Source organism: Salvelinus sp. IW2-2015, unplaced genomic scaffold (assembly GCF_002910315.2).
Source record: "Salvelinus sp. IW2-2015 unplaced genomic scaffold, ASM291031v2 Un_scaffold1280, whole genome shotgun sequence".
NCBI lineage: Eukaryota > Metazoa > Chordata > Actinopteri > Salmoniformes > Salmonidae > Salvelinus > Salvelinus sp. IW2-2015.
In genome coordinates this window covers 226,295-237,122 of record NW_019942815.1, presented here as the reverse complement: position 1 = coordinate 237,122, position 10,828 = coordinate 226,295, and the positions used below count along the sequence as shown (strand labels likewise).

At 41.0% G+C, this 10,828-nt stretch overlaps 1 protein-coding gene across 2 annotated transcripts; it reads left to right on the top strand.

Moving 5' to 3' along the window:
• The first annotated feature begins 4,297 nt into the window (after positions 1 to 4,297).
• On the top strand, positions 4,298 to 8,921 carry LOC112070301 (osteopetrosis-associated transmembrane protein 1). Of its 2 annotated transcripts, XM_024137716.2 has the most exons (6): positions 4,298 to 4,767; positions 5,243 to 5,357; positions 6,116 to 6,213; positions 6,366 to 6,476; positions 7,498 to 7,663; positions 8,145 to 8,921. In XM_024137716.2, exons 1-6 carry the CDS (start codon positions 4,381 to 4,383, stop codon positions 8,198 to 8,200), a joined length of 933 nt encoding a protein of 310 aa, XP_023993484.1. In that variant the 5' UTR covers positions 4,298 to 4,380; the 3' UTR covers positions 8,201 to 8,921. The 2 variants fall into 2 exon arrangements, with proteins under 2 accessions (XP_023993484.1, XP_023993485.1); XM_024137717.2 differs by lacking the exon at positions 8,145 to 8,921 and having other exon boundaries at positions 7,556 to 7,653.
• Positions 8,922 to 10,828: the final 1,907 nt, after the last annotated feature.

Here is a 10,828-nt window from a genome sequence, read left to right as displayed (position 1 = left end):
TATCAGAGAAGTAGTTGGTAAACCAGGCAAGGCAATCATTTGAGAAACCAAGGCTCCAGATACTCAACTAGTCTAATGAAGACCAGTTGTATTGCTTCTTTAATCAGCACGACAGTTTTCAGCTGTGCTAACATAATTGCAAAAGGTTTTTATAATGATCAATTAGCCTTTTAAAATTATAAACTTGGATTAGCTAACACAATGTGCCATTGGAACACAGGAGTGATGGTTGCTGATAATGGGCCTCTATACGCCTATGTAGATATTCCATAAAAAATCTGCCGTTTTCAGCTACAATAGTCATTTACAACATTAACAATGTCTACAGTGTATTTCGGATCAATTTGATGTTATTTTAATGGACAAAAAATGTGCTTTCTTTCAAAAACAAGGACATTTCTAAGTGACCCCAAACTTTTGAACAGTAGTGTATATATCATTGAGTTAATAAAGCCGCATGCAAACATGGTTTCTTTTTTGTTTTCTTGAGTAAGGCAGYTCCAAAATGCAGCTGTTACAGCCTAGCTCAGTGCTGTCTGTGGTGGTGGGGCAAGCCAGCAGAAAATAGGAGCGTTGCGCCGTGATTGGGTCAGTGTTCTGTCACTCATGGGGACAATACGTCACCGCCAAGTCTAAGTCTTACTAAGGCTAGACATAAAACATTCTAGCCCTTTGGCTGCAGCCATAGAGTTACATTAGAAGTGCCCTTCCAAGAAGACTCAAGGTCATTGGCCACAGATAAAATGATGTCAAATCACGTTATATATACAGTAGCTTTGATTGGACTGATCATGTCAACATCTTACTTTCAAAATCTTAACTAGCAGTCATCATCATGAATCAAGTCGACACTCTACCGGCAAATTATTTTGAATCCTTGTCTTATGAAGAGAAATKACAGATAAAACGTATCGGTGCTCATCGACCATTGGACATAAACATTACACAACAAGTTGGAAATCGCAAATTAAACAATGAGTGGTTTGGAAGGAATCGATGACAGTGGCTAACTGCAAGCATTGCAACTGGAAAGTAGGGAATAAACGAGCTCAGAATGGGAAAATACGTTTTGAACGGTCATCCAACTTTCTCTTTCTTTGATGACAAAATTTGCCCACGAAGGACCTCCGCCCCACCTTTCTGTTCAAATGAGCACATCACAAGGTGAGTCAAAAAAATGTCTTACCTGCTGCTGCATAAATTATGTAATATGCCAGGGAGATATGTGTACTGTAGCTAAGAAAGTAATAGTAAGTGTATGTTGTGTAGTAAACTGTTAGTAGCCCATGTGCCTCACTCTAATAATTTGGTATATTTTCACCTCTTAATTTCACCTACTGTTCTGACTCGGTGGTGCAGATGTAGCCTATAACCTGTTTTTGAGAAATGTAATCATCTAATATTGTAAGTGCTTTCATTGTCTGCTTATATGCCCCCTTTGTTTATCTTACGGTTCTGACTTGGTGTACAGGGAGAACACTGTAAGAACGGTCAATGTTCTGAATTCTGTTGCAAGATCGAATCCCTGAGCTGACAAGGAAAAAATCTGGCGTTCTGCCACTGAACAAGGCAGTTAACCCACTGTTCCTAGGCCATCATTGAAAATAAGAATTTGTTCTTAATTGACTTGCCTAGTTAAATAAAGGTAAAAAAAAAAAAAAATTATATTGACTACGTCCGTCCTGGCTCGCTCATTAATGTCTTAATCAAAATGACGGATTGCCTCTTATCACCTTGTCTTCCCCTTATTCCATAGTTTGTACATCTCAATTGTCAGTAGACACCACATTTGTTAAAACAAATCGTCATTAACTTTTTCTGCCCGTTCCCAAAAGCATTTGACGTGTAGACTATTTGGGCGTATACAGTAATGGGCCGTGGTGATTTTAGCATGTACACTACCGGTCAAAAGTTTTAGAACACCTACTCATTCAAGAGTTTTTCTTTATTGTAGAATAATAAMRAAGACATCAAACTATGAAATAACACATGGAATCATGTAGACCAAAAAAGTGTTAAACAAATCAAAATATATTTTATATTTGAGATTCTTCAAATAGCCATCTGTTGCCTTGATGAACACTCTTGGCATTCTCTCAACCAGCTTCATAAGGTAGTCACCTGGAATGCATTTCAATTAACAGGTGTGCCTTGGTAAAAGTTAATTTGTGGAATTTATTTCCTTCTTAATACATTTGATCCAATTAGTTGTGTTGTGACAAGGTGGGGGGTATACAGAAGATAGCCCTATTCGGTAAATGACCAAGTCCATATTATGGCAAGAACAGCTCAAATAAGCAAAGAGAAATGACAGTCCATCCTTACATTAAGACATGAAGGTCAGTCAATACAGACAATTTCAAGAACTTTGATAGTTTCTTCAAGTGTAGTCGCAAAAACCATCAAGCGCTATGATGAAACCGGCTCTCATTAGGAACGCCACAGGAATGGAAGACCCAGAGTTACGTCTGCTGCAGAGGATACTGTAAGTTCATTAGAGTTACCAAATAAATGCTTCACAGAGTTCAAGTAACAGACACATCTGCTAAATGACTTAAATCTCAACATCAACTGTTCAGAGCAGAATCAGGCCTTCATGGTTGAATTGATGCAAAGAAACCACTACTCAAGAACACCTATAAGAAGAAGAGACTTGCTTGGGCCAAGAGAGACAAGTAATGGACAATAGACCAGTGGAAATTCGTCCTTTGGTCTGGAGTCCAAATTGGAGATTTTTGGTTGCAACCTCCGTGTCTTTGTGAGACGCGCTGTGGGTGAACGGAAGATCTCTGCATGTGTATTTCCAACCGTAAAGCATGGAGGAGGAGGTGTTATGGTGTGGGTGTGCTTTGCTGGTGACACTGTCTGTGATTTATGTAGATTTCAAGGCACACTTAACCAGCATGGCTACCACAGCTTTCTGCAGCAATCTGCCATCCCATCTGGTTTGGGSTTAGTGGGACTATCATTTGTTTTTCAACAGGACAATGACCAAACAGACCTCCAGGCTGTGTAAGGGCTATTTTACCAAGAGGATGGAGTGCTGCATGGCCTGATGCATGGCCTGATGACCCGGCCTGCACAATCCCCCGACCTCAACCAAATTGAGATGGTTTGGGATGAGTTGGACCGCAGAGTGAAGGAAAAGCGCTCAGCATATGTGGGAACTATGCTGTTGGAAAAGCATTCCATGTGAAGCTGGTTAAGAGAATGCCAAGTGTGTGCAAAGTTGTCATCAAGGCAAACKGTGGCTATTTTAAGAATCTCAAATACTACATGATTGCATATGTGAAATTTCATAGTTTTGATGTCTTCACTATTATTCTACAATGTAGAAAATATTCAAAATAAAGAAAAACCCTTTAATGAGTAGGTRTTCTAAAATGTTTGACCAAATAGCCTACACGCTAAATGCTTTTGGGAACGGGCAGAAAATCCATGGAGGCAAAAATGACAATATCAGAGTTGAATTCAATAAGAAAAAAGCTTCTAAATGGAGAGTTGAAAGTAAAGAAAAGGGAGTGCCAGAAAAGTTTTTACTAACAAGTGCCAGAAAAGTAATGTTTGGGAAAGATTTGGTGAAGTGGTAAAAAGAGAATGATAGTGCCGGTTATGTGTGGCAGTGATCTAGCTAGCTAGCGTTACTTTTCAGCAATTAGCTGTCCTCCTAAATGCAGTGAAAGACTTGAACATATTTGTCTGAAAACGAACTAGTCACCAGTGGTGAAATCATGTCTAACCAGTTGGCTTATGTAGCCTGTGTGCCCATGAGCTCCCAAGTGTAGATAGTAGCTAGCTACCTAAAGCTGGCATGAGGCTATGGTTAGCTACTGTACTGGAGTGGCAGGTAGCCTAGTGTTTAGCGTGTTGGGCCAACCAAAAGGTTGCTGGATTGAATCCCTGAGCTGACAAGGTAAAAATATGTCCTTCTACCCATGAACAAGGCAGTTAAACCACTGTTCCCTGGGAGGCCGTCAATGTAACTTAGAATTTGTTCTTAATAACTGACTTGCTTTGTTAAATAAAGGTTAATATATATATATATATATATTGTAAGGACCCTGGATTTATAAAATCTGCCACACGAGCATGCTTTTGGGGCACAGTCGATAGCGCGCTGGACTTCGGGCTAGAAGGTTGAGGTTTCGAGACATGCTCCCTGCCTGTTTCATTACGATATGGTTTCAGATCCGATGCAAGAGCAATGTCTGCCATGTTTTGGTAAGGGCTCAGAGGGACGTCACGCACTCAAGAAGGCTCAACCAATCACCCGACAGGTTCTACATCGTGTGCTGTACACACCAGGAACAGGAAGTGATGGACTGTTATGAAGAGTGAGTTTTGGAATACAGTCACGGTTCGGAAGGTGCTTCTTCAAACATGTATATCTTCCAGGTGGCTGCGTTATTGATAGCGTTGCTATATTATGGCAATGCTCAAACGTCTACTGTCGCTGTGAACCCCACCATTCTGGGTTCAGAGCTGAGCGCAGACGGCTTGAAGCAGCTCGCTGCGGCAGTGGCGCCGCAGTCGCCCGAGTTTCACCCTAGCCGCGGTTCCTATTTTTCTCTCAATCTGTTGTCGGCGTTTCCAGAAGATCTGGAGGTCAGCGATTACTGCGTCGAGCTGCTGGCTATCTTTGGGCAGCGATATTCAACGTATGTGAATTGTTTGGTGTCTGCCGCGCGTCCTGTCAAAGTGTGCCAAAATTGTTATGGCACCCACGACAACCTTATGGAGATTTACACAAACATATCATCAGACCAGGTAGGCTAAGTAAGTTAACATTTGTGTTTTCTCAGTGGACTTTGAGTTTATCATTGTGTTTTTAATATTATGCGTTTCCATGTGTTTGCACTGCTGCGGGGTAATTCATATATATAATCAATGGGTTAATAAGTGCGCCATTGTCACATGCGTCATGGGACCGTTGTTAGTGCGCCTTTGGCTGCAGTACAACATGTGTGGTGTGTACTGTGTAATAGGGGAGATAGGAGATCACAAGGCTAGCCATCCTAGTCACATGCCTGGTGACTAGGAGAACAACAGCCAGGACTGACTGTTGCCATAATGGGGGTTAAATATATATCCTATAGCCTAATGGCAATGTTTTGCCACATCAATTTCTCAGTACTTTATCTTRTATTGAGGATTCAGTAGATACAGTTTAATCTAATTAGTAAGGCTAAACAATAGGGATGGTAAACGCCCTCAGTGAGACTGCATGTGTGTCTGTTTCCAGATGGGCCCAGGGAATGTGAGCTGCAGAGACAGCCTCCTGCGTTCTGACAGGCTGATGTTGGTGTTCCTGCTCTACAACAACCTGGAGGACATCTGGACTGGTTCAGAATGTAACAGTAGGTGGACTGTCTTCTATTATAAACACATTAAGCATTTTTATTTATTGCTGATATGTACTCATGTATACCAAACATTAGGAACACCTTCCTAATATTGAGTTGCATCTCCCCCACCCCCTTTGCCCTCAGAACAGTGTCAATTCGTCGGGGCATGAACTCTACAAGGTGTCGAAAGCGTTTCACAGGGATGCTGGCCTATGTTGACTCCAATGCTTCCCACAGTTGTGTTAACTTGGCTGGATGTCCTTTGGGTGGTGGGCCATCCTTGATACACATGGGAAACTGTTGAGTGTGATAAAACCCAGCAGCGATGCAGTTCTTGACACAAACTGGCACCTACTACCATACCCCGTTCAAACACACTTGTCTTGCCCATTCACCCTCTGAATGGCACACGTACACAATCCATGTCTCGATTGTCTCGGCTCAAAAATATTTTTTTAACCTGTCTCCTTCACTTCATCTACACTGATTGAAGTGGATTTAACAAGTGACATTAATAACGATTCATAACTTTCACCTGGTCAGTCTGTCATGGACAGAGCAGGTGTTCTTAATGTTTTGTATGCTCAGTGTATATTATTACCTTTTCTATGTCTCAATAAGTCCCTTGCTTCCTCTCCTTGCCTCCTTTCCTTTGTGATAGATTCTTTGAATATAATTAATGTGTGCCAGGAAACAGAGTATACAAGTTTGATCTTTAACCCTGCCATGGTACATCATTTCTGAATGATAACTGACTTCCTGTTTCTAAGGTTGTGTAAGCCTGGGACTCCACAGCCTGACCAATGACACCCTTTACTTCATGGCCACTCTCAACCAGTCCCTCAGATGTTTTGAGAAGTTCCAACAGGTGGGTCACTGTTGTAAGTCAAAGAGAGAAACATTGTTTAGCTAGTGCATACCAAAAACCACTAGGGAGGGAGAGGGGAGTATAGAGAKGAAGTTTATAAATAACTAAAATGGTTTCTACCTGTTTGTGTGATTATATATATATTTTCACAGGGGAACCACTCAGCGCTATGTAAGGAGTGCAAGGCCACATACAGAGGACTGAATGAGCTGTACAGCCGCATGGAGAAGAATCGCACACTCTGCATCGACATCGAGGACTCAGTATGTATTTCACAGCCACAGTTTGTCATTACATCTTGTGCTTTGTCATTCATGTTGGCCTCTGAAGCCCAGGCTTGTCAAGTACTGTTCAAAAGCCTGGGGAAGTTCTCCTCAGAAAGACTATTAAAAAGGGGTGGATTATGATGGCATCGAGATGGAAACTAGTGACACGTTTACACTTATCAAACCAATAAAATATTTCTTATTTCTACCTCGGGGCCAATAAAATGCAAGCGTTGAATGCCAGTGCTCCCATTCAAATGCAAAATCTAATACTGAAGTACTACAGACTTGCAATAGTCAAGTCAACGAGATGAGATTTGGAAGGATGGCCACGTGATACTACATTAATGTATGATGTACACTAAAGATATGGAATGTACTCTCAAGACTGTCATAGTTTTTTAGTGCTATATATAGTTGAGCTCTGTTTGTGCACTAGTGCCCAGGAGACTGCAAAATACATTGGAGAATGTAAGGCTCTTAGGCTGTGTTTAGACATGCAGACAAATTGGTTGTTTGATTAATTAGATCAGATCTTTTGCCAATAATTGCCTGTCTAAACGTAGCCATTGAGAAAGGAACAGCGAGATGTCACCAGGGTTGCGGCCCAATCATCACTCCTTTCTGTCAAAGTGTGCACTTGCTCAATTTCCTTCATGGATTTGAAAGGAAATGACTGGTATGGAAAATCCCTCTAGCCCAAGCCAACACCAATCCAATGCTTTTAAACTTGTGTGGAGTAGTGAATGGGTGCATACTTCAGGACAAGGAGAGATTATTGGGACGCACCCCAGTTCTGGTRGTGCCAGTGCGTTTCAGAGGAGAAGGTGACGTAGAGACTAGTAACTAGAAAGGTGCACTAGGGACAGAAGGCCAAAGCCAGAAATGGAACAAGGGAGTCAGATGGACAAAAAAAAGAGTGAGCGACTTAAGAATAGAGTAGACTTTATCCCCTTTGTGGTTCTTTAAGCTCTTGTGTTGATGGTGGGTGGTGGGGGGGGGTCTTGCCTTGTTTCAGATGAATATGACCCGTAGACTGTGGAGCAAGAATTTCAATTGTTCCTTCCCCCGGGCAGAGAACGTTCCTGTCATCGCCGTGTCCAGCTTCATGCTCTTTCTGCCCATCATCTTCTACTTGAGCAGTTTCCTTCACTCGGAACAAAAGAAACGCAAGCTCATACACCGTGAGTAACCAGCTTAAACAATCCATTGTTGCACAGAGAGATTTGACGGGTTGGTTGGGTGGGAGGCTGGAGGGGTGGGAGACTGGAGGGTCGGGGGGTTTATTGGGGTGTCACAGGTTTTTAAAGTGAAGTATGTATGGAAGCCGGGGTGTCTCCTGTATGCATGTTCCTGGTTTATAGAGATTTTATTGAAGGGGAGAAGGGAGTTCTTCAATGAGAGACCCTAATAATGTGGGCTTGTGAACGAGGGGTGAGGTAATTCAAGGTGGTGGATGGGAGCAGTTTAGGCGTTTCCTTTTTAATAGTGGGTTTTGGGCCTACTAATGATCTAAGCCGGAGAGTCAGAGTAATACCTTACGTTGTTTCTTTGACACATGTCATTATGGTGAATCAACAATCTTCGATGAAGTGTTCCTGTGTTGAATGTTGTTTAGAGGTGATGGGTGGTGGCTAACAGTAACACTTCCTGATTCCTCTCYAGCCAAACGAGCCAAGTCCAACACCAGCCTCGTGAACATCCAGGACAGGTTAAGCTGAGGAGAGAGAAGGATAAGGAAGAAATGGAAGAGGATGAGGAGGAATGTTTGTCGTCCTCGGCCACCTGTTCCTTTGGTTTGTCCAAAACCTCTCCTGGATGCAAATGTCATTTCCTCTGTGACTGTGGTTTCAACCAGTTCTGTAATGACAGAGAAGTCAAAAAGAGCACCCCCTGTGGGCGAGAAGGATGCCAATCATCAGTATTTTTTCCCCTAAGATATTATAGCAAACGGAAACAACGGAATATTTGTAACAGAAGATTAGTTATAATTGCACTGTTCATGTCACGCTTTGAACCGCCTACCCCCACCCCACCCATTGCTTCTACAACAAAATACACACAATAGAAATGCACCATGACCTGCTGCTGATTTATAAGCAATCGGGAGTTAGTCTATTTTTTGTATTTCATTATTTATCTTTGTGTCAAGAGATGAGAAATGGGTTTTGTCTCTCTACTGTAATGTCACTGTGACACAGACTGGCAGACAGACTGGCAGACAGAAAGCACTTGATGTCCTTTAGTTGTGACATATACCTACTGTGTAAAAGTGGATGACAGCTGAGATGGAGAGAATCTTTTAAAATATATATACAGTCAGGTCCAAAATTATTTGCACATTTGGGAAAGATGAGCAAAAAAGACTTATCAAATAAATAATACAAATGTTCTGTATTGCRTGCAAAAAAATCATAAATTATGTTTATTTATACTAATATAATTGCTCAGAGAAAATAATTGGCACCCCTGTTTTCACTACTCCATCACCCTTCCCTTACATGTGAGCAAAGAGCTCTATTTTCATGTCATCCAACAAATGTAATGCCTGGAGTCTGCTTAACGGCATTTGCACTTGGATTGGAACTGGTGCTATGGTCAGATGACATGAAAATAGAGCTCTTTGGCCACTCATACCAGTGGTATGTTTTGCATCAAAAGAAAGATGCTTATGCAGAAAATAAACCTCTACTGTAAAATATGGTGGTGGATCTTTGATGTTATGGGGCTTCCACTGGCCCTGGTTAAGGTCAATGGTATCATGAACTTTACCTAGTACCAGAACATTTTCGCCAAGAGGCTGAAACTTGGCCACAAATGGACCTTCTAGCAAGACAATAACCCCAAGCACATATCAAAATCCACAAAGAAATGGTTAGTTGGCCATTTAATTGGCCATAAAATTGGTCTCTGGACTTGAAAGCCATTTAAAACCTGTAGTTTGCATTGAAGAGGGCGAAGACGAAGGATATCAGGGATCTCGAAAGATTATGTATGAAGGAATGGTCTAAACAAATCAAAGTTTTTTGGTCATGTACACAGTTTAGCAGATGTTATAGCGGGTGCAGCGAAATGCTTATGTTACTAGCTCCTAACCATGCAGAAAAATGTCAAATGGGTGGGTCAATGACGAATAAGGATTTWWWWTAAAGTGTTAATGCTTATTAAAGTTATTTCTACCTTCATTAGTGTTGTGTGTGTATATATACACTACCGGTCAAACTTTTTACGAAGAAGGAGAGTTATTGAGTGMTGCATCAGATTACCTGCCCTCCACAACCCCCCGACCTCAACCAAATTGGGATGGTTTCGGTTGAGTCGGACCACAGTGTGAAGGAAAAGCAGCCAACAAGTGCTCAGTATATGTGGRAACTCCTTCAAGACTGTTTGAAAAGCATTAAAGGTGAAGCTGGTTGAGAGAATGCCAAGTGTGTGCAAAGCTGTCATCGAGGCAAAGGGTAGCTATTTTGAAGAATCTCAAATATAAAATGTATTTTGATTTGTTTAAAAACTTCTTCRGGATAGGTGTCCCTTCCACGGGACGGTTGAGCTAACGTAGGCTAATGCGATTAGAATTAGGTTGTAAGTAACAAGAACATTTCCCAGGACATATTGGCAGAAAGCTTCAATTATTKTTAATCTAACTGCACTGTCCAATTTACAGTAGCTATTACAGTGAAGGAATATCATGCTATTGTTTGAGGAGAGTGCACAATTTTGAACATAAGTTATTAATAAACAAATTAGGCACATTTGATCAGTCTTCACAATTTTTTAAAAACATAAGTGCAATGGTTCATTGKATCAGTCAAAAACTTAGCATTTACACTGATGCCATCTAGTGGCCAAAATCCAAATTGTACCTGGGCTGGATTAATACATGCCCTTTCTCTTACATTTCAAAGATGATGGTTAAAATAAAATACAAAAAAACGTTTTTTTTCTTTGTATTATCTTTTACCAGATCTATTGTGTTGTATCTTACTACATCCCTTTCACATTTCCATAAACTTCAAAGTGTTTCCTTTCAAATGGTACCAAGAATATGCATATCCTTGCTACAGGCATTTAGATTTGGGTATGTCATTTTAGGCGATAGTGTAAAAAAAGGGGCTAATCCTTAAGAGGTTTAACACTTTTTTGGYTACTACATGATTCCATATGTGTTATTCCATAGTTTTGATGTCTTCACAATTATTCTACAATGTAGAAAATAGTAAAAATAAAGAAAAACCCTTGAATGAGTAGATGTTCTAAAACTTTTGACCGGTAGTGTAGTCACCGAGAATTAAATCCATGCATTTAAATTTTGAATCATATTATTTCTGCCATGAATAATGTCATTCGGT

Bases quoted from the DNA above. Each gene is read 5' to 3' on its own strand.
- LOC112070301 (XM_024137716.2), top strand. From the start codon at position 4,381: ATGTATATCTTCCAGGTGGCTGCGTTATTGATAGCGTTGCTATATTAT. The intron at 5,358-6,115 runs GTAGGTGGACTG...CCTGTTTCTAAG, and splicing joins GACTGGTTCAGAATGTAACA to GTTGTGTAAGCCTGGGACTC. The intron at 6,477-7,497 runs GTATGTATTTCA...GCCTTGTTTCAG, and splicing joins GCATCGACATCGAGGACTCA to ATGAATATGACCCGTAGACT.